Raw genomic sequence first — 24307 nt, forward strand, 5'->3', positions numbered from 1 at the left:
AATGTCTTAATATTAATGGAATTTTCAGAAAAAGTGATTTATTAGGTGGTCCTCTATGTGCTGTGTTGTAAGATGTTCAGGGTCTTTAAGATGGCAGATGGTCTAAATCAGTGATCTAAACAAATACCAAAATCTTTTGCCGTGATTCAGTTACTTAATGTGGTTTTGTGAATAAAAGAGTGTGTATGCTTTTGGCTTGGCATTAAAAGTACTAACATGGTACTTAAAAAGGAAGTCCAGAATTCAAAAGCATCCTCAACCACAAGTTGAACTGATGAGGAGCCTAAGGAACTCACTCTCTGTCAGCATTAGTTCCTCATTTGTAAAACTGTTACGTTTAGGTTGGAATCCTATACAGACTTACCTGGGAGTAAGTCTTATTGAACTCCCCACCCCCCAAATCAATACTGCAAAGGCCCTTTTATACTGATTTGCTAGCATGAGTAAGACAATGGCATGATTCAGAGGGTTGACCCCTGATTTTTATTTTTATTTTAAATTCTACCAGAAGCTGTCCACATTGAATTGCCAAACTGCTCTTTGAACTCTGCAGTTCAAAAAGAAGGGTGGATGTTTTGCACCAGTTCTTTTAAAAAGAAAAAATGATGCTGTGTACACTACATTCTTCCATCTTGTCCTTTTAGCAGTGTTTGTAAGAACTCAGGAGAGCTGAAAGAACTTTGAGGGGAGGGGATTGTCGAGGCAGCATCTGAGCATCTCTCAGGAAAAAATAGATCCTTGTCCAGATGGTGCACACAAGTTGTTCTGAACTGCAGCATATTATTGAAAAGTAAAAGCAATTAACAAGTTTGCTTTTGCTGAAAAACAAAAACAAATTCCTAACATGAAACTAGGGAGTGTTGCTTACCTTTATGGCTTTCTGTGCATTAGGCAGTCCTTCTTCAATATCTTCTAGAAGTATTCCTCCTAGCCCTCGCTGATCATGTTTATCCAAGAGCCGTAGCAGGGCCTTTTTATCTTTCAAATTGTACTTAGGCTTGAAAGCATATTTCCCATCTATAACATCTATTTTGGGATTGTTGACAAGGGCCTGTAACATAAATACATTTTTTCAGCTCACAGAAAATGCCATGTTTTTGCTTTGTGTACATTTTGTTAAAACAGTAATTCTTAAATTGTGTGCCAGAAAATACTGCCTACCACAAGAAAACTGCATATTGAAGAGCCACAATAAATTAAAGGCCCAAAGTAGGAACTGCATGTTGCATGCCTGTATTACTCACCTGATCCGCCTCTTTTCACCCAATGATTATGTAAATTGCATGATGTCTTAGCATCATGAGCAACTGGACTATTCAGTCACTGTCGGTGCAGAGATCAAGCAGAATTATGTGTCTGTCCAGGAGGCTGCCTGGTGTGTCTCTGAATGAGCCATCACTCTGGCCCTGCCTCTTTCCAGGACTTCTTGGAGGAAAGTTATTCTGCAGTATCTCTGCTTCTCAGCATGGGTGTTGTGCAATATGAATTTGGAGGACTGTGTCTGCTTGTAAACTCTAAAATATACTGGGAAAACACACACAGGGTGAGGGCTTCAGCATGTACACAGGGCTTCCTCCTCCTCTCACCACTACCCCCATGAAAGTGGCTAGGGGGGGTTGGGAGAACCCCCAGAACAGCTCGCAGGGGGGGGGGGAGGTTGTTTCATATGTCAAGCTGAAATGGTTGAGTCAGAAAACTGCATCTTGGCAACTCACTCACAGGTAGGGATGGCTGAAGTGTTCAAAAGCCTGGGGGTGAAGATGCTCAGTGATTGTCCCAGGAGACATTGACCTCTCTTGCCCGACTGTGGGAGCTCCCCTCCAAGCACCAGCTATTTTCCCTGCCCAAAGCAAGGCCCACTCTGGCCAAGTCAAGTTGCTACTGAATGGTGCTGATGGTGACCTGAAGACCCTGGTTCACTCAGAATGTCCCTGCTGGAAGAAGAGCATGAAGCTGAACAGCTTACAAACTCTGTTGCAACCAATAGGGCAAGGCAGGTGTTTCTGAGTAGGTGGGTGTGTTATATGGCAATAAGCCAGAGTTTTATTTTGCTAGCACATGTCTAGTCATTGATTCCATGAAGGCAGGGGGCTTCAGGGTGCTCTTTTTCTCAAGAACAGATTATATTTAGACTTTGCTAAACATTTAATTACTGTTTAAAAGTGATGGCATCTTTCACTCTTTCAGCCAAAGAGAAATATTTTTAGAGTATGTGAAAGTAAAATATGTCTGCAATTGCAACATTTCAGAATCCACATTTAAATATATGCAGATCTTTTAAGCTTTTGTTAATATAAAGCACTCAACATTAAAACTATTCCACAATTAGACATCAAGTTTTTAGGGGAAATGTAATATTAAACATTACAGAAAATAGAATCACAATAACTTGGACCAGTATTTACCAAATAGTAATTTAACAACTTGGTAAGTTTGTCTCTTTTGATAGCTCATTAAAGCTCTGTATGACAGCTTCTTACAGCCATACGATCACTGAACAATATGAGTTAACATTTGATAAAAATGCTTATTTGAACTGGCCTTATCTTAGAAGTCTGAATAGTTGCTTTCCTTACCTCACTCATTAACCATTGTTTCTGCTTCAGTCCAATATCTAGGTGCTGTGTTTCATCCAAGATTTCTTCCAAAGTTAATGGGTGTGTATCACCACGCTGGTGCCGTGTCTAGGGAAAGAAATCATAACTGCTTTGAGTTGCTATTAATTTTTTTAAGTAAAACATTAAGAGTACATAAACTATGTGCTGAAGTTGGGTAGCAATAAAATGCAATTTCTTTTAGTTAAAAAAACTGAGACACTATTCACAGATTCAGCTCCAGTAATTTACCTCTCTGTATTTATTCTTATTCTGCATGTGTTACAATCAAATCTATTAATTTTTTAAAATATCAACATATAAATGCTCAGGATGCTGTGTACCAACAAATAGGCCAGTGTTGAATTACAAATGTGTTACAACAGCATTTCAGCAACACTGCATTTCTATTACAGGAATTCAGCTGCTAGGTTTTGGATCTTTATTGATAGCCCTTCTAAAATTTGAAATGGTACCTATGCTCATAGGAAGGAAAACAGGTAAACAGGTGGGTGAAATCTCAAGATCCAGGGCACATTGACCTGCAGCTTGGCTCTTACCCCAACCAGCCTGTACCAAGTAGCTCTCCCGCTTTGCATTGGGATAAGAAGCTCCAATCAATTTAAGTTGTGATAGCACCATACTGCACAATGTAGTTAGACCTTCTACCAAATGAGAACAGAACTGCAGAGTCTGACCAGCAGATCCAAATGCAATAAACGTAATCTTACTCTGTCCACAAAATTACAACTGGTCCAGCAGGTCTAATTAGCCATTGGACTATAGCCTCTCACCCATTTTTATTGTATGAACTAAGGTATATATATTAATTCAGATAAATAATGTCCTTACTGTAACTACAATGAAAATTAACCTGTACAAAATTATTATTGCAAGCCAGGTGTTAGCCACAATAATACTTTTTATCTCATTGCTGCAAACAATGAGATCAGAGTTTATATTTTAATGTCTGTGGTTACATAAAAATATAGTTACTGTGGTTACATAAATATAGTCACAGATATGTCATGTACTGCTATGCAAAAGAAGAAAAGACTAAATCCTTACTTCAGTGTCTCACATTTCCTTTATGCCTACTTATTCACCATTAAAACTAGCACTTTTAACCCGAGGTTTAAATAGTCTGTGAGAAGCCTATAAACAAAATTGCACCTCTCAATTTCTACAGTCATTTCTGCACAGGGAACAAGGTTTCCAGGATACCAACTGTCAGAGGAAATCAATCAGCTTGTGGTTGTTGTGTGCTGCTAGGTATGGTCATATTTGTGCTTGAATCAGAAGCCTTCAAGGCAGAGCTTAGCTTATACCCTACTCCCATTTCCCACTTTTAAGGATTATGCAGGAAACTATAGACCTCAGTTGGCAGGCAGAACAGTATCCTCCCCAAAAGCAGTAGAGTTATGCCTGAAAGATATATGTCATTTTTTTGCATCTAGCCATTTTCCTTGTCACATACAATTAATATTGCTGCTGAGATTTATTGTTCTAAATAACCGGAAACAAGATGATTATACCTTCATATAATTCACTATTTTTGCAAGGACTCCAAACTTGTAGCCAGATCCACCAGAAAGGGCTTTCAAGTTAAAAGATCCATTGCTGTGATCTGCAAAGGAAAAACATGTTCTCATTTAGGTTAAATATACCCTTCTGTTACCATAACCACAAAGAAAAAGCTACGAGCAATACCTAGCAGTTTTCATATACATTACAGTACAGTATTCTCAGAAACAGCACTTATTACATGTTTGGAGAAACAAAGATTTTCAAAGCACATTTCATTATCATAGGAGTGTTGTTGTTTAGTCGTTTAGTCGTGTCCGACTCTTCGTGACCCCATGGACCATAGCACGCCAGGCACTCCTGTCTTGCACTGCCTCCCGCAGTTTGGTCAAACTCATGTTCGTAGCTTCGAGAACACTGTCCAACCATCTTGTCCTCTGTCGTCCCCTTCTCCGACAGAGGAGTAATTGATAAAGGAGTAATCTTTATCAATAAACTGTTTGTGACATTTTAAAGCAGAGTAACTCTTTACAAATTATGTTACACTGGGAGTTTTGCCAAACTTGGCAGCCTTGGTGTTAACGATATTTACAGATTACAAACAATGAACCTCAGGCCTTCCACACAGCATGAATGTGGTTCCCTGCACATGCAGCTCTGCAGAAGACATATTCCACAATGATAAAAAGCATGTAAGGTAAATCAGTAACACAGGTAGGGCCAAATGTTTTTTCCCCCCAGACACTTCAGTGGCATGGTGACTGCATGTGAAGGGGACTGCTTCAACCAACTAGTAAATTATTATTACCATATTTTATTGATTGCATTCTAAACAACCATCTCTAGGTGAAGCACATGAAAGATAATTAAAAACAGTTAAAGGCACAATAACTGAAACTATACTATCTGATTGTGTTCATTAGCATTACCTATCTCACATGAGCCTGCCCAGGCAATTCCTCTTGAGTCCTCCTGCCTTCAGAAATGAGGCAGGGGAGCATGAGAAACAAGGCCTTTTGAAGCACAACAGCACACTTAAGGAATTGTCTTCCAATGAATATCCTCCACAAGCAATGAAAACCTATTCTGGATAACTTTTGAATACTGATGTTTTTATTCTGATACTGCTTTTTAATGTATTTTTCTGCTACTTTTTTACAGTACCTTATGTGATTGGATTCATATATTGTTTATTGCATCTTTTTGGAGGGGAAATTTATTTCTCCAACCCCTTGGATCAGATGGTGGGAGAGACAGGAGGACGAGAGAGGAAGTCCTGTTGCGCAGGCAGAAATCCTTACACTAACCAAACAACTTTATTAGGTACAACCATCTGTCTATAAGGGACCCAGGTGGCGCTGTGGGTTAATCCGCAGAGTCTAGGGCTTGCTGATCAGAAGGTCGGCGGTTCGAATCCCTGCAACGGGGTGAGCTCCCGTTGCTCGGTCCCAGCTCCTGCCAACCTAGCAGTTCGAAAGCACATCAAAGTGCAAGTAGATAAATAGGGACCGCTCCGGCGGGAAGGTAAACGGCGTTTCCATGTGCTGCTCTGGTTCGCCAGAAGCAGCTTTGTCATGCTGGCCACATGACCCGGAAGCTGTCTGCGGACAAACGCCGGCTCCCTCGGCCTATAGAGCGAGATGAGCGCTGCAACCCCAGAGTCGGACACGACTGGACCTGATGGTCAGGGGCCCCTTTACCTTTTATCTGTCTATAAGGCAGCTGAGGGTCCACCGGACCCAGAAAGAGCAGGATATGAGATGACATACAGTAATAAATAAAATCTCCCTAATTGTCCCATGCCTTACAGAGAGTAAATAGAAATTAAACTGCCTCCCAATTTCTCTAGCACTAACCAAGCCAAATAAGCATATATTTTAGATCCCACATGCAAGAAAAGGCCACTGAATTCTTTAGGCTCTAAAAAGTTGCCAGCTCTCTCAAATCCTCCCCACTAACATTCACTCTAGTACCATAAGCCCATTGGCCCTAGGTTTCCAATAGCAAAACCATTTGCTGAACTAGGGTTGCCATATTTCAAAAAGTAAAAATCCGGACACAAAAGTAAAATAAAACAAAAATTTAGTTTTGGAATTATTTTAAAGGAAATTTGCAAAAAAAAAACCAACCCTATACTTCCGACATGGGTTGGCATACGTCCAGATTTTCCTGGACACTCAAGAGATTTCTGCCCAAGCGCTGTTACAGAGGGCCGAATCCCGGCTGTATCCAGGAAATTCTGAACATGTGGCAATCTTATCTGGATTAATGTGTTAGAAAAGACCATTAACTAAAAATAATGTTACCACATCTGACCCAGTGGAAAGTCTTTGCAATTATTGTATCAAACAAAGTGGCTGAGTGAACTGGATAAATATATTTTAGATTGATTTAGGGTAAAAATCAGACTCCTGGCAATGAATGAAAATTTGAAATTTATCTCAGTTATTATGCAGTATTCACAGGCTGATTTTGTCTACAAACTGTACCCAAGGAATCTCATAATAGAAAAAGACAATAAAAACAAAACTACACACAAAACCATCAGTAAATTATTAAAATAATGTAAACAGACTATAACAAAGGCAGTAGTTAATTAAATAATGCTACAATGAAACAGTCTTCTGTTCTTATGGAAAGGCAATCAGTGATTGGGTCAGGAGTACCTCCATAAGGAGACTGTTCCATAATCCCTTCCCACAGCCAAGAAGATTCTACTTTCTCATGCCCCCTCACCATAATTCTGATGGTACAGAGTTCTTGAACATATTTGTATAGTTGAAAGCAAATTTAGTAACCCCATTCCCAAGCCATTAAGCTGTTGTTGTTGTTGTTGCTTTGCTTTATTTCAGATTGACCTAGCTTTGCTCCTTCTTTTAATTTAAAAAATGGTTTTTATTAAAGGATTTTCATAGTTAACAATGTCTCTGTTTTCAATTCATAGTCCTTTCTTCAGGTCAGTTATATTAAAATGAAATATTGATAGTTTCTCTTCCTTGGTGTACTCCTACTGAAAAGGTAAGGGAAAATGTACACCCAAAGCTACTTTGCATGATGGTTTTTTTAAATCACTTTTATACAAGCAGTCAAAGTGATAACAAATTCAGTTTTCTTCCCTAAATGGTAATATGAATCCACTGAAACAGAACATTGGCATTATTTTCAGATATATTTTGTGGGAAACAAAAACATAAATTTCTAATTTTCCAGAGGTTATTCTGTTTTTGGCTTATTTCTTTTTTGTTGTTAATAATCATCTTTGGTATTTTGCTAGCTGCCTTAAGCTGCTAGAAAAACAGCCTACAATATTTTAAAGAAAGACAGAATAACAAATTTGGACACTATTTGAAGAATTCAAAACATATTGTAATTCTCATAACTATCACTTGGTCTTCCCTGTCTACTTCAGCTATAGAAAGGGGTCAGAAAACAACAAAAGAAAAAGGTAAATATATACAGATGCAATTCACAAACTACTGCTGTAGTTTCAAATATTTCAATGCCTTTTACCACAAACGGTTGACAAAGCAGAAAAGACAAAAGGTGTGTCTGTGTGAATGTACATATAATATATGAAAAATTAGACCAGTCAGTAATTTTTCTTCTATTAAGATCCTGACTAGTTATGGATGGTTCACACCAGCTTGGTATGTCATTAAAACAGCAAAGAAACCTGAAGGCGTTAACACAATAAGTGCCTTGCTCAGATCAAAGCAAAAGCACAAAAGGCCATATTATTTATAAATATATTTAATGGTTAAAGGAGCTTCTGGGGAGAATGGCAAGGCAGGGGAAGAAGATCTAGACTGATACCCTCTACATTTCAGATTTATGAATGATTTCCTCCTCGAGTAGGGGTCTGATGCAAATGAGCATAAAGGAAGTTGTCAGCTGCATTCTGCTTCAGCCAATAGCAGCAGAGCTCCATTTTAGCTGTACCAGAGGCTGTATTAAACAGCAGATCAGCACTGTTCCAGCATCCTTTCTAAAAAGAGGTAGGTTTATACCTTTTTTAAACTGTTGTACAATTATTATCTGAAGGCAAAACAGATTTTTTTAAATAAATCAAAGCCTGCAAGACCCCCATCTACAATTTTATTTAAAAAAATACAAATTGTTTACTTTCTCTTGCATCTAAAGCTGGATTATGTGCTGCTTAAATGCAGAGTCGCTTGTCTTGTGCTAATAGAGAATCTTACCATCTGTGCATTCATGAAGAATTGATGACCATCCATCTTACAGAAAGCCCAACACACCCAGATAATATTCTGTGATCAAAATTCCTTTGAGGCGTCGTGTGACCTACTAATTAATCTAATTTTGCCTGGTAAAAACTACTGTTAATTAATATTAAATAAGGCTGTGCTAGTAAGATTCTTTTGTCTTCAAATTGAAACTATTGCTAAACTGCACAAAAAAATGCTATTAATCAAACCCACTAAGCTGGAATCTTAGACTAGCCTTAACCCTTAGCACTTAGCTATTGTACGTCTTCTGAGATGGATCGCTGACATATTCAATGGGATTCTGCCAGTTCAAGTGTGAAGTGATTATTGCTTTGGGCTGCAATCCTATAGCCTCTTATTTGGGTACAAGCCCTGCTGAAACTAGAGGGACCTCAGAGTAAACATGAGCTGTTAAGTTTTATGTTGCACTGATTTCATTTAATATTACAATTCCATGCATGTCTATTCAGATGTAAGCCCCACTGAGTTCAATGGGTCCTACTCTCAGATATGTGGGTATAAGACTGCAGAGAAGATTGTCCTTAAAAGTGATTTGTCGTATGTTTCTTTATGGAACTTCTTTAAAATGACCTAGAGAACCTACTTTGCAAGTCATGTGCTTTTACTGCTTTCCATATGGCTAAGTAAAAATAAGTCAAACAGAAAGTAGATACAAAAAAATCATAAAATATTTAACTGTCATTTGATTGTGTGGGCACACAATGAAGTGCATACATACATATATATATATTCACCTTACTGTAAAACCAAACATTTTGCTTCAGAATTTTAATCTCAAGGTAGTAAAAGAAAGAACCCTTCCAAAGCATAATTGACAGCATGTAAATGCCCATTCTCAAAACAATCAGTATTGGACTGATACATTTACTGATTTACTAAGCACCATCATGTCTTTATAGCACATTCTATCAGGGCTAATCCTCCAGGCACAAGTAATATTTAAAAATAAAAGGCAGTTACTCCCTTGATAGCAATGTCCGAAGCTCTCTTAAATAGTTGAACTTCACCTAAATATTATTGAAATGTGTTATTTTTTAATATTTGTACAAATTTTTAACAACATAATACCACCAGTAACAATCATTAATCTGATTGCAATCAGGTTTTTTAACCACTGCACTCTGCTTTTTCAAATAAAATGAAACATAGTCTCATACATTAATCACCCCCCCCCCCAAAAGTCAGGTTGCTGATATCTAGGCTAAACAGATAATATAGGATTCCTTTCACAGAAAAGCAATCAGTAGGCAACAATACCTTTATGACCTACGGACTCATCAGGTTTTTCTAATAATTTAGGCCATGCACTTTGCTCATAATTTTATACTTCCCAAGCTCTGTTGCCTCTATTCACAGCAGTAAAATGTTGGATCCTATGTAGCTACGTGTCAGTTGTGGCTAAACAGGAACCTTCAAAACATGGCCCAAATCTCTTTCACTGCACTCTACTGCCATCATTGGGCACAAACACCTGCTGGGGCACTGTGGGCAATTAGGTGTCTTGTTTTCTTTCCTGTATCTTGACAGGATCAAAGTACAATAGAAATCCAAATGCCATTTTTATTGTGGGTGTTTTGCTTCCTCTTTTCTCCTGCTCTTGATAATTTGGAGCAAATTGTAGGTCCTGCTTCAAAATTAAATTGATCAAATTAAGCTCATTGCAGTTCTTTCCAGAACATTCAATAAACCCCAACACTTTTAGCTATTCATGTTCATATTTTCAACACACAGCTGGGAAGTCTATGTACCAGTGGAGAGCTGGAAAGGAAAGCTGTTCTCACTAGTTAAGACTCTTGCCTATGTCTATGTGTAGTGTGTTACCAAAAGGTTTTTTTTGTCTCCACTAAAAATGCCTTTGGAAGAAATGACAGAAGCTCTCCATAGCCAAGTCCAGCCATCTTTTTGTGACAAGTTTTACCTGCTGCCAGGGTTCGAAATTAGCAGAGTGCCAGGTGCATTTTGTGCCTAAATATTCTCCATTTGTGAGCACCTCAAAAAGTCTGGGTAACATTTTTTGCGCCTGGCTGACACTCAAGGATTACTGAAATGTATGTGCTTTGAAGTCTCAAAGTATGTGTAAAGGATAGACAATATGTTAAGGAGTTTAACAATAAAGAGTAGAATGTTTTGAAAACGAAAGTATTATACCAATATTTTTACTGTAAACACCAATCTAAACATATATTAACAATTTCTGCTAAAAATGTGATCTTAACAATGTGTCACTTGTGTGAATTCCATGTTCATGCTTATCAAAATAATAAATAAAAAGTGTTGCCACCCCACCCCCGCAGTGGCAGCTAGATGTTCTGTTTTGGAGCCCATAACCTACGTCCCAGGAGCCATTTGGCTCCTAGCTTTTCTATCCCAGTTTCTAACACTGCCTGCTGCCCAGTGATGCCATGTGAGGTCTAGCCACCTCTAAAACTGATGAGCCTAGCTGTGGCTCTTACTTCCAAGACCATTCTTCCATCATGCACTAACAAGTAGGCTCTTTTCTCTATGTTGATTTTTCTGATGGGGCAATTTCCCCAAATCCCCCCTGCAAGGCAGAAAAATCCAGCAGATGGATGAGTAGACCAGTGGGTGAACTGTAGTCTACCACTGCCTTCATCGAAGACACAAAGGCAGTATCAATACTCTCCTATTCTACAACAGGAAGAGGGCATGGAGAACATTAGGCCCCTCCCAAACAAGATGATCAAGCTCCTCAAGCTCTGGATGGGTAGCTCAAAGCTGTAGCGGTGTAGCCCAAAGCTCTCTTGCATTTGCTACTGAGGCTTTATGTGAGTGGAGAGTGGGGCTGTCATGCAGCTGAAGAGACCATGTTGGCCAAGACATTTCAATATTACTTTTCTGGTTGATGTTGAGCAGAAGGAGCTTAGAGGCTTGGGATCCATGGCATTCCCTGCCTGTTGGGGGCACAGATAATAAAGCAGAGCTAGAACAATTTTGGGAGTAGTTCTAATATTGAGACAGCGGCCCCAATGGCCTCTATTAGGTCTTCTCTTTTGGCGATAGTAGCTGTGGGTTGCATGTGGAGAATGTCACAAAGGAGTGTGAGTTGGGGTTTGCCAGCTCTATTCAATTCCCCACCCCCATTCTGAGCTCTCTCACTGGGTTGTGGTGGTGTATGCTTGCAGGTGAGGAGTCCAACGGGAGTTTGCTTCCGACAAGGAGACAGGATTTCTCTCTCTCTCTTGAGATTTGATTGGGGAAGCCTCTCCTCAACCAAGTCAATCCAGAATTCTGTCTTCCCAGGCCCAGAAATGGAGACTTTCCCTGTGCCAATTACTGTCTTTTCTCTAGAGATCTCAAGAGAAAACAGAGATCTCATTTTCAAAAGATGTATTTCAAGTTGAGAGCCACTGGTTTAGACCATAAAGAGTTCAACATTCTAAGCAAATAAAGAGAGAGGCACCATTATAAATCTGAGAGTATCAAACAAATAGCACACAATGCAAAGTTATTTGGACCTTATTGTGTTAATCAAACTCATTTAAAAAGAGAACTGTGATGAATAGCACTAGTCTACGTATTACTCTTTAGGTAAAAACATGGGCTGGAAAAGGATTCTAGCATTTGTTTTGACCTGGAGAGTATGACTGTCATGGCAATGACAATTTTTGTTAAACGTCCAATAAATGTTATACATTCACAAAAGCAATGTCTTCAATGATGCTCAGAGCCCTTTAAACAGCAAGATATCCTTCTGATTTTAATGCTTGGCTGTTATTTGTAGCAAAAGCTGCCATTTCAGAGAGTTATATGAAGTGACCAACATTAATCTGTACTACTTGGATTACTATGACCCAGAGGACATACAGGCCTTGTTCAAATGATCAGATATTAGCTTATTCGGCTGAAATGTGTGCTAGCCTTTCCCCTGAACATGCTGCTCCTCCCTTTCCCTCTGTGCAGTGCACAGTAATTAAACCCAGAAGTCTCTCATTGACCATAGTTCTAAACCAAGAAACTGTTGTTTTGGAGTTTTTAAACAAGTCATGGTAAGAAATTGATTTAACACCTTGGTTTGTTCTGAACCTAGGAATCAGAGGGCTAAAATCAGCAATGCCTAAATGCAAGCAAAATGGACTTCTGTATGCACCATGAAAATTTTCTTTCTTCTTGTCCCCCCCCCCCCCCAAATACCAGTGGCGTAGCAAGCCACCAGGACAACTGGGGCGGCAAATTGCCATGCACCTGGGGGGGGGGCGTCGCCGCTACGTAACGATGCATGCGTGTTACGTAATGCCGCATGCGTCGTTACGTGGCGGGGGGGTGGCGATACCCCACAACTTTATGATGCATGTACAGCATCACGCTGCACAAGCGTTGTTACGTGGCGGGGTATCACTGCCGCCCCGGCGACTCCAAAACTGTGCGTCTCCAACTCCAAAAGCCCACTCGGCGGGGGGGGGGGGGGTGTCACTTGGCGCCCCCACCCCCGTGTCTCCCAAACCGAGCCTCCAGCCTCCCGGTAAAAAGTCCGCTCGGCGCCACGGGGGTGGGGGTGCCAAGTGGCACCCCCCCAGAGTGGAACCCGGGGCGGACCACCCCCATTGCCCCCCATTGTGACGCCCCTACCCAATACAGCCCCAAATCTACTTCAAAGGTCTGAGATACTATTAGTGCAGATTTGGAAAGGGATGCGGGGAGCAGAGGGGAGTAAAGGGAATTTCCATTGTATGAGTAGACATTAATCTAGACACATTTCTCAGTGGCAAAATATTCCATGAAGATTGTCATTGGCTGTGTTAGCATGTAATGCTAACTCATGATTTGTTTAAGCCACTGTATGTCCAACAAATAACAAATTGTCTCACAGATGGGCAAACATGGCTTATTTCTTCAATGATTGGTTTGTTTTCCAGCTGTTCTTGTCTCATGCCTCAATAGCTTAGTGAGTGGGGTGGTCGTACAAACTATGGCTAAGCAAGGATTCAGACATAACATCCAAGCATAGTCAATAGGCAAGCTTCTTAAGCCAACAATAAACCATGGTTTTACATCACACTTTGTTGCGAGAAAACAAACAATAGTCAGCCTGCTGATCTAGGTTTGGACATTCAAACAAACCACACTTTGGCTAAATGAACCATGGTTTAGCATTATGTATAAACTAGCCATTGTACAGCTGGCAATTTACCTTTTTATTTCATAATGGTGTCATTCATTAGCAAGATCAAGAGTGAAATCTGCTTGCTTCCTAGCCCTATAGCAGTCACAGAGAAAACTTCTACTGATGCTTATCCACAGGCAACTACAATAGTAGCAAAGGTCACTGCCTAGGACTGCTCATTACTTCATCTAGTTTACTGAAGGAACCAGAGAATTTATGCTTTAAGAATTGGCCTGCACAAGTGCTTTTTAAAACTATTTTTTTGTTTTTCAATAGTTGCCGTTACTTCGTTTATCTTTCTGTTTTACAGTACTTTACTTTTTAAAAACCCTGTAGGCTGACCATGTTACTGGATGAAACTGAGAGAACTGTTCAGTAAATTGTTCACATTTATACACACTTTACCCAACATTAAAAATGATAACAATTACCATTTTGTAAGTTAATTGGGTTGGTGGGGGAAAAATAGGTTAACTTGTTTTTACAATTTGCAAAATGTCAAACCTGCTTTTTGTTCTAATGAAGTTGATTTCAAAATACATGACAATTATTTGACAATATCAGCCCAGTCAGATGTCTAGTCCTATGCATGACTGATGCAGTCTTGCGATACAGTAAGAAACATAAAGTAAGCACTATGATCCAAAACTTTGCTTTATTTGAAATAAAACTGAAAAGATAATGTACCTGCAGCTCAACACCGTTATATTAAACTATAGCAAGAAACATGAACAGACAATTAGCCAATTGAACAACACAACCTTTCTCAAACTATTTACATAGAAAGTTCTATTTTGTTGGTGACAGAAAAAGCATAAAAATTTAACAACAAAGGAAAATCACCATCTTTTCTGTTTGTATATTTCAACACACAGAGCTGGTGCAGAGACTCAACTTGGAAGACTCTCTCAACATGGCAACATTCAACAATAGCCGTTGGAATGAAACTACATCCCTCTACCAATATCTTGGTTTTCAAGTGCAGAAGATTTACCCTTTCCATGACAACTGGAACACTGCCTGCTTTGTCATTTTGATCATATTTATATTTACTGTAATATGTTTGGTGGTGCTAGCTTTCTTATATGAGCTGCTTGACTGCTGCTGCTGTGTGAAAAACAAAACTATGAAAGACTTGGAGAATGAACCAAACCCTGTTAGATCTATGATGGACAGCTTCAGGAAACGTGAAACAGAAGTGGTGTAGCAATGGACTGTTTTGCTAGCACCTGCAGCAAAACCTATGTTTAATATTATTATAATAAAGCTGCTTGCAACTTTTGACCAAGCAAGTCAGATTCTGCTTAGCCTTAAATATCATTATTAGCACCATTTTTTGTTCACTGGTGGATAGAAACTTGAAGAGTTTACAAAATGCTTAATACTGGATGATCAATCACAGTGTTATGTGAAAATGGATTTTATGTAAAAATGATTTCTTCGTTGTTTTACAATGGAAACCTGTTGACTAGATGGGAGTAAAATTTTGTTCATCTGACCAATTATATCTACTGCTTAATTTATTTATTTTAAAAATAAATATTATTGTCATTCAATCTTTCTTTCCCAAGGCAGGCAACAAGTAATAACATATAAAAAGACTACCGTAAGTGCATAAAAACAGCAGAGACAGTAAAACATAGCAGCAAGACTGATTTTGTTTTTTAAGTATTTGTCATAGTCTGAAAGCTTATCAAACCCTAAGAAGTATAGCAACACAGAACCATTTTAGAATTCTGCATACCTAAAGGTATTAGATGAGCAAACAACAATATTTTTTATCATTTATGTAGTACATTTCAAGTAGTTCAAGTTCTTCGCATATTCATTATGGTATAAGCCTTCCATCAGGGAATGAGTATAGGAGTGGCTAACATTTGGGAGTCCAGATGTTGCTGGCCTACAACTCATGTCATCCCTGACCATTTTATACGGCCTTGCTGGCTGGGGCTGATGGGAGTTGAGAGCACAACAACAACTGGAGAGCCTCTGGTTAGCTGTCCCTGGTGCAGAGAGAGAAAATTATGTTAGCAGGGAGGTCAAAAGAAAATGAAATGCATTAAATACTGACAGTGAAAAATACATGAGATTTTAGCTGTGTGTAAAATAATTGTAGAGACCATTCAAGAAGTCGTTCTTGCATTGGTAAATTAATTACGACCTGTAATTTACCAACTCAATGACATTTTTCAACAATACTGCAGTTAATTACTGCTGTTGGCATTTTTTGTATTCCATCTCCTCTGACCTCACTGCTAACATGTTTTTCTTTAGACACCACAATATATATAATATTCTGGCAATCCAGGGTGACATTCCATGTATATGATGAAAGCATTATACTATGAAAGCTAGCCTTATGCCAATACATGAGTTCGAAAGCATACTAGCGCTACTATCAACTGTATTGCATATTTGTCAACCCTGCAACTACACAGTAGGGCTGACAACTTGGTTAAAAACATGAAAAACCCAACAGTATGTGCTCTGTTTTGTTTTACATTTGGAACTGTCAGGCAAGGAAGGAACTCTGTTAATATGAAAACGGCACTTGACTTTGAGAGGATTTAAGCCTTACAAGGAAAGCAAGGCTGGCACCAAATCTAAGTTGGGTTCCCACCTCCACCAAAACCTGTACAACACACAGTACAACTTGATGCCATGACATCATTACACTGTGAGGTCCCATTGCTGCCATCCAATTATGCAGAGCACGGGAACACAGCATGGTGATGACAGGACAAGTAATTCTTGGCAGCAGGCTCATGTAACATTCAGTTCTGCAATCTGGTATAATGAGGTGGGGGGAGGAAACGACTGAAGTGATTCTGCCATGGGGTGAGTGGTAAGCAGTCTTTTCCTAACCACAGGCAAGTCTCAGTGAATCCTAAGCAATATTCAACACTGAAAGTTACAACTGCTTAGCTGGCTAATAGGACTCTACATCAACAGCAGCACCAACTTTGCAATTCTTAGTATCAGCCCTGAAAGTGTATGATCATTGACTTGAGGAAGGAAGTCTGGAGGAAAGAAAGAACGGCAATCATGCAACAGGAGTTGGCCGAATGATGAGGCTTGCTTTATTAGAGCATAGTGTTACTCTATTCCTTTGTCCAACTCTATTCCTTTGTCCAACTGCTAGTGTCCAACTGCTAGTGCCCTTACTTCACTGCTCCTATCTTGCCTGCATGGGCTCCTATCACCAGCTGCAAAAAAACTGCACCTCCAACAGAAATTTCAATATAAGCCAGGGTTAATTCAATCTCTCACATTTCTAGATATAATATACAGTAATTAACAGCATAAAGGCCCAGAAATACTGGAATCTTAACTGATGATTTTTTTTTTCTTTTAAGAGTAGAAATACACAGTAGCCTCACTCATGTGACTGGAACCTGTATAAAAAAACCCTATAAACCCTAACAAAATACTATCATGAGAGCTAGAACCACTTTAGCAACACAGCTCTGCTGCATGAAAGTTCAGAAAATATTACTTCTCTCTTGAAGAAACACCACAAACTGAGAAAAACAGTCCCTCAGTTCCATTTCTGTTATGTCAATTATTATTATAGTATTTTTTTTTGAGAAAAGGAGTATGGTCCAACTTCTCCATCCCCAAGTAATTAACTGATCTAAATTGCTCCCGGCCCCCCACCGCAGAACTGCCATTAGAAGAAACATACAAGGTGCCCTGGTTTGCACATTATCTGTTTATTTATTTACTGTATTAAATTCATATCCTGTTCTTTCTTCCAATGAAGCCCAGGGCAGCAAAAAAAAGTGATAAAACATCTTAAAAACATTAAGCCACAATTAAAATATGGTTTAATCTGAAAGAACAGTGAGCTTGTGAATACTACTAAAACTGCAGGCATTTCACTCCTCCCCCACTGCCAGGATCGAACCATAGCCTGGCATGTTGTGTTGTTCAAATATAGGCTTATGGGTTGTTTTCCTCCAAAAAATTGAGAAACCAATGGAAACCAAGGTTTATTCTTGGCTTGTCACTTGCAATTTGTTTGGAGAGATATCAGCCACAAACCTGGGTATGGCAGAGTGGCAGCAGTAACTGTTAGGTCCAGTTGTGGACGACTCCGGGGTTGCGGCGCTCATCTCGCTTTACTGGCCGAGGAAGCCGGTGTACAGCTTCTGGGTCATGTGGCCAGCATAACTAAGTCGCTTCTAGCGAAACCAAAGCAGCGCATGGAAACGCCGTTTACCTGCCCGCTGGAGCGGTACCTATTTATCTACAGTACTTGCACTTTGACGTGCTTTCAAACTGCTAGGTTGGCAAGAGCAGGGACCGAGCAACGGGAGCTCACCCTGTCGCGGTGATTTCAGTAGCATGTACCAGCACACTGCACGTTCACATTTATTTCAACTGTGGTTTATTGTGACACGTTAATCAGATTGTTACGTATACATAAAGCTCAATGACCTGGAAGGATAGGACATAAGAAAAAAGCTTCTGCTTAAACTCCAAAAGCAGAACCCACAAACCTGCATTCTGTTTTGAGCTTGATGATCCACCCTGCTCTACCTTTGTCTTCTTCTTCTTAGAAGATGAGGAATCAGAAGAGGGTGCTGGACGTTTTTCTACAGCCGGAGTACAGAGTGCTCGTTTTTTGAAAAGTTCTCGCTCTCTTAGCAAGCTTGGATCCATAATTCTGTCAAAAAAGGTGAAATACTAGTGAGAATGTGTTGTACTTATACAGAGCTTTACATCATATATAATGGTTGTGTTCAGACATTGTCAGCTGCTAGCATGTGAAGAGTTGTCTTCACCATGGGTTGAACAAGATCCAGCTAGCCCAGGCATAGGCAAACTCAGGCCTCCAGATGTTTTGGGACTACAACTCCCATCATCCCTAGCTAACAGGACCAGTGGTCAGGGATGGTGGGAATTGTAGTCCCAAAACATCTGGAGGACCGAGTTTGCCTATGCCTGAGCTAGCCAGTCCTACTCTATTTCCCTCAGAGGACATCAGTGGGAACTGTCGCCTAGTAGGCAGAGGCTGAAGGGCAACACCCTAAGAATGAGGGTAGAAAATGCCACCTGAATAATCATAGTACCACAGGATTGTCACATTATTTCTGTTCCTAATACCACACTTGAATTTGATTTTTATTGTTGGAATATTTTGTAAGCACTCTGAAAGTTTCCATGAGTTATAAAGCAGGATATAAGTACTGTAAATAAAGAAAACTAAATTATAGCGCAACACTACAGGGAAATGTCTGGGTGAACTTCCAGCCTGTGTGCTCACTCCTCCCTCAAAAAGCTTTAGCTCCTATTTTCAACTAATCTTGGTTACTTATTATGTATGAACACAGATAAATTGTGGTTGTGTTAAGCATGTTTTAGGAACCAAGGTTTATGATCCTGGCTCAGTCCGCTAAACCATAGGAAACCCTAACAATACAGTAGTTATTGGTTCAGACATAGCATGTAATCATGATTACTTGAAAATGGAAGCCAAATCTTACGATGTTTTCCTCACGAACCACAGGAAGGTGAATGCTCAGCAGCTCAAAGCAGCTGCTCAAAACACTATTTTATTACTTCTTGGCTTAAATCCATGCCGTAAAGCTCATAAGCATTATCTTCAAACTGCAGATGCAAAGCTGAAGATAGCATCTTGCCCAAGACCATCTAGTAAGTTTTCAGCAGAGGCAATATTTGAATTGTGGGTTTCCTGTATCACATATTTAGACACTATAATACACTAACTTTCCTGGTCACAAGGGCTCCAGAGTTTCAGGTAACTGGCTATTGTGTGCTCATACGCACAAAACTATTTATTAACTATGTCTTGCTCAGCCCTGGAGGACCACTTCAAGACTAGGAGCCTTCCAAGACTGCTAATTCCAAGGCAACATCCTTTTTTTATTCTATGTTCAAAAGGGAAATGGACAGCTGAAGAGTTGTAAGTCAGCTTTCCCCTCATCCCAAGACGAGTTACCAGGTAAAATATTCAGAGCAGCATCTCTGGCGGGAGTCCACAGTTACACTTGGGAAATACAGAGGACTTCACAAGAAAGTTAAGGTGAGCGAGTGAAACACGCTGGAATATTTGCATATTTCGTCCCCGAAACTGAGGTAGTGGCCCTGCAAACCATTATTCTCTAAGCCTGAGACTTCTTGCAATGTGAGGCAATAGCACCACCTACGTTACAGGGGTATTAAGCATTACCCAACTATTTGTGCGAAGAGTTTTGAAAACATATGGGTCACACACCTACTCTACGGAGTGAACTGCTGGCGGTATTTATCCTTGAGGAACCCTGGAAATGGTGCAGAAATCGTCAGGGAGCCCCTGTGCGCAACCACAGAGCAAGATTTTTTAGGGTTCCCCGAGGAAGGGAGCGACAGTCCTGTCGGGCGGAAGATGGTTCCTCTGAAGCGTAGCACGAGAGAAACTTCCCTCAAAAGCGGGGGGGGGGGCACTTTTCACTTTTCCTCAGCTTCCGCACGGCAACTGTGTGTCGGGTTAGACTACCCAGGCTTCCCCCAAAGGAACTCCCTGGCAGTTTGAAGAAGCCGCTCCGAGCTTCCTCCGTTAAGAGGTCGGTCGGCCGCCTTGCGCGCGCCCCTCCTCAAAAACCGCCCCTCAGTTCAAAAACCACAAGACCCCAGTGTTGTTGTTGTTGTTGCTTCAACTGCTTCCTGCTTTCCCCATGCCCGGAATACTCCCGCTTCCACAAGTGGGTTGGAAGGAAAGGGGGCTGCCCTGCTGACTCCTCCCGGGGAGGTGGACTGCCGGGCTGCCCCCTCACCTTCTCCCGAGCCCGCCCCCCATTCCAACCACCCCCCACCTCAAGCCCTCCCACGAGGCAAACAAGAGTGGCCGCCGTAGCATCCGCCAATCCCATCCCGGGGGTGCCGCAGAGCGCGCGCGCCCCCGCGCGCCAAACCACTCACCTCGCGCACGAGACTACCACAACGGCGGGAGACGGGTAGAGTGTGGGGGTTGGGGGGGGGAGTTGGGAAACCAACTTGAGCCCTGAGGCTCCTGCTTCGCTATTGGCTCAGCTTCCTAGCGCGCAGGTCTTCCACCGACATTTCCCATCCTGCTCGCTAGGCGCGACGTGACGTCGCCGCAGCGATGCTTTTTTGAATATGAACCCGGAAGTACATCCCTACGTTGCTCCGGCAACGGAGAGGTTGGAACGATCGTTTGAAAGGCGCATGCGCGGAGCAAAAGGGTTCCTCCTCCCCACTCCTATTACTGAGTGATCAAGTAGAGAAAGCGTATTGGTTGGCATACAAGGTGGAGGGTGGGATTAAGGCGGGTCTTGGGGGGGGGTGCAACTTAATTTTTTTGCAGGGGTCTTTCAAAAGTACGTTTTGTGGGCATGAGGAATTCAAATCTGCTATCATTTTTGTGTTGGAGAACATTTTGACGGCTACATTTGATGAAGCACATAAACTGGAGAAATAGCTTTTGGTGGCTCCTAAATTTTGGAACTTCCTCTCCAAAGGGTCTTGCTCGGAGACCCCTTTATTATCACTTAGGCGTCAGATGAAAAGAAATTCTGTTTCTGTAGGTAGGCTCTTAAGATTTAAATACTTCAAATACATTAAGTATCCATGAATTCTGGAGAATAATGAGATAAAAAGTCAAATTTGGTGTTTGTAAATAGAGGAAGGAGGGTGGTTTTTGGTCCTTAAGGAGTAAGGGTTAAATTATTTTAGGTGGCAATTCATTAGAAAATACCTATAATTCTTCAGCATGGATATAAAAATAATTTTTAAACTTCTGTCTACTTCTCACCATCTACCTTCATAACTGGGCAAAAACCAAATAACTTAATTAAAAACAAGTTTTATTTACAGTATAAGGAAGTGCCAAAAAATAGTGCAAATTAAAGAAAATAATTTATTAACAATTTAACAATATTCATAATGGTTAAGAAATCTGACAACCACTTAGTTATGCACCACAATATCCTGCTGTTGGGTTACATTTTTTTGCCTTCCTTAAAGAAATGGTCACAAAAATAAATAAAAAAGTGGGATTGCCCATTTTGTGCAGCAATAATCCTACTGATATTATTAACAGGGCAGCTGCAGAAGACAGGTGCTACATGCACTGTTCCCAGGCTTCAACTGTTCTTCGAAGTGTACTCTGTGCCCCCCCCCCCCAAGTTACTGAAACTCTTCAACATGCCAAATATTCAGTGGTACATAAGAGGTGCAAGCCTTGCAACACTGTATAATCTGATTTAATCCACTGCTCTTTTCTTCCTCTTCTCCACCTCAAGGTTCAAAACCTGGTAAGCCCGGCATATGAACCAACTCAATAATTGGGGCTAATTTTAAGCCCATCCAGTCATAAGTTTGTGTAGTAAAAAATGAACAGAGCTTTTCCTCTCAACGTTCTGTATTTTGAAAAAGAGATGTTCATAAATGCCTCACTGAGTCAGACTGAATGAAGAAAGTGAATGAAGTATAAAGCTTTGATCCAGTTTTTATATCTAAACATAGTTTTATGGTATTTCCATGTTCAACCAAAGAGCCCTTTGCTTCCTCCGGCCTTTGATTTCTTGGAAGTATTACGAGGAACAGTTTCTCCTGAAGTCCCAAACCATCCTGGTAACTTCCTCTTTGAAGGCTGACACAATGTCTAGAAAAGAAAAGAAGAAATCAAACACATTTCCCCCACTATTGCATACCACTATTTACGCATACTGTCAACTGCCTGTGTTCCTACCAGCCTGCCTGTTGAAGTGGATATAAAGATACATCACTCCACACTTCTATCGACTTCCTTGGAGTGTCCGACAACCTTTGTTTTGCACTTTTAACCTCTGTTACCTTGACAGGCAGCCCTTCACAAGGAGCTGTTGACATTTCACTCTTACTTTCCAGTTCCCAAAACATGTCAGAAAGCTTCAAGGACAGATACTGGATTAACATCCCAGTGCTAAATCAAAACAGCCAAAGCAAAATATTCTGGCTGGCCATGTCATTTGTGCCTTTCTGAGGTCAGATAAGGAGATGGAATGCAGCCTATGAGAGTCACAAAATGCAGGCACACAAAAACCAAGCCTAATACTTTCTATCTAAAATGGGTCAGCAAAGTTTTTGTGGCTTGGTCCAGTTCACGTTCCTGCAGACACCGCGGTGGGCCGGAGTGTGCACACGCAGCCAATGGGAAACCGGCCAACGTCACGGAAGGCGGTCCCCGCTCTGCTCCACGCCAGTTTAGCGTGGCGCACAGGAGCCAACCGAGCGGGCTGCAGGGGTCCATGAGCTGGTTAAACGACCCCCAAGGGCTGCTTGTGCCCGATGGGCCTTAGGTTGCTGACCCCTGATCTAAAAGGTTAAATGCAAATAATATTGGGACAGTTAGAACAAAATCCATACATATTCAATCAAATATCACAATTTTTACATCACTACTTTCTCCAGAAACCTAATCAAAACTATGGATGATTAAGTGCTGCATCTCCCCATATGCACTGACCAGGACCCTGCAATCAACATCTGAGGCCCTTCTTTGTGTATGTCCTCTATGAGAAGTCTGGAGGGTGGCAACACGAGAACAGGCCTTTTCTGCAGTGGCTCCATATTTGTGGAATGCTCTCCCCAGGGAGGCTTGCCTGGCGCCTTCATTACATATCTTTAGGCACCAGGCGAAAACGTTTCCCTTCAACCAGGTGTTCGGCTGATTAACATTCTATGGCTTTTTAAATGTGTTTGTGGGAGAGGGGTCATTGGTTTGTTTTTGTTTTATTATTTATTCTGTATTGGCATTTTGTATTTTTCTGTTGTGAACTGCCCTGGGATCTTTGGGTGAAGGGTGATATACCAATTTAATTAATAAAGATGATGATGATTTCAGCCATGGTTTGGAATTTGCATTTGTTTGGGTTCCTCACTTCCACCCTTGTGCGAGAGGGAATGGTGAAACTTTGAATTCTGAGCTCTTGAGGGCAGGGGAAAGCCAGGAATTTGGCTAAGGGAGAATTTGGGAAAGACTGCCTTCCTAGATTGCTGTATGCCATACCCACAAATCCATTCAACAGGGGGGGGGGACAAGATGCCAAGCTACAGGGGCTACACAGGGAAGGAGGAGAGATGACAAGCAATTCCTTGTGTGGTTTTAATAAACCAGGTCTCTACAGGACACTGGGATTGCTGTTACTCTCTTGGTTCTGTAATTTATTTAAAGGTGTGGTGCAGAAGGAAATTCTTACCACAGTAGTTACAAATGTAAATATGATATATTGCTCACATTACCTGTGACTGGGAATCGGTAAAGAGATCTTCTTCCTCAGCACTGAGTGAAGTCTGATTCCATGAGGCCAATTTGATAGAGCTCTGATAGCTCTGGACATTCTGTTTAGCGCCAAGAATTTGCTCTTCATTATTGCTTTGTGCCTTTGAAAGAAAAAGAAACCATGACAAACATTCCACTGTCTACTGAACGAAAACACTGCAAAATAGAAAATGATTTAACATGAAAATCAGTCACAGTATAATGTTGTGCACGTAACACTTCCTACTGTTCATTTGGCAATTTGAATGACCAAACATTCATTGTTTACTGAAATATTGGATATTGCTTTTAAGGAACAAAAGCCTGCATCACATGTGCTTCACCTTATCATTAAACAATGAGCACCATGTACACTGCAATGCTTTCTTCAACTATGTTAAAACAATTAGTTGCCGAAAAGAAAGCTGACAACCAAATTCTGTGGGAAAGCTGTTCTACACAAGGAAATATATTCAACAATGGAACACAAGAATCAAAGGGGAAACCAAAAGAGAGAGAAAAGAAAATACAGAAATAAAATTAAATCAACCTA

At 40.7% G+C, this 24307-nt stretch overlaps 3 protein-coding genes across 3 annotated transcripts in view; 1 reads left to right on the forward strand and 2 right to left on the reverse strand.

Moving 5' to 3' along the window:
- GTF2E2 (general transcription factor IIE subunit 2) overlaps positions 1-20588 on the reverse strand; it is a 28998-nt gene extending 8410 nt beyond the window's left edge. The window contains exons 1-5 of the mRNA XM_035140922.2: positions 20412-20588; positions 17990-18156; positions 4130-4221; positions 2577-2684; positions 869-1051 (exon numbers count right to left, since the gene is read on the reverse strand). Coding sequence (XP_034996813.1) covers positions 869-1051; positions 2577-2684; positions 4130-4221; positions 17990-18152 — 546 coding nt within the window. The 5' untranslated portion in view covers positions 18153-18156; positions 20412-20588. The remainder of the gene's footprint in view (positions 1-868; positions 1052-2576; positions 2685-4129; positions 4222-17989; positions 18157-20411) is intronic.
- Positions 13006-14983, forward strand: SMIM18 (small integral membrane protein 18). The gene has a single exon (XM_060269201.1). The coding sequence runs from the start codon at positions 14401-14403 to the stop codon at positions 14692-14694; it is 294 nt and encodes a 97-aa protein (XP_060125184.1). The 5' UTR covers positions 13006-14400; the 3' UTR covers positions 14695-14983.
- Positions 20589-21309: 721 nt separating the features above from the next.
- Positions 21310-24307, reverse strand: part of WRN (WRN RecQ like helicase) — a 53076-nt gene continuing 50078 nt past the window's right edge. The window contains exons 35-36 of the mRNA XM_035141053.2: positions 23736-23876; positions 21310-22116 (exon numbers count right to left, since the gene is read on the reverse strand). Coding sequence (XP_034996944.2) covers positions 21997-22116; positions 23736-23876 — 261 coding nt within the window. The 3' untranslated portion in view covers positions 21310-21996. The remainder of the gene's footprint in view (positions 22117-23735; positions 23877-24307) is intronic.

This window comes from Zootoca vivipara, chromosome 16, assembly GCF_963506605.1.
Source record: "Zootoca vivipara chromosome 16, rZooViv1.1, whole genome shotgun sequence".
NCBI lineage: Eukaryota > Metazoa > Chordata > Lepidosauria > Squamata > Lacertidae > Zootoca > Zootoca vivipara.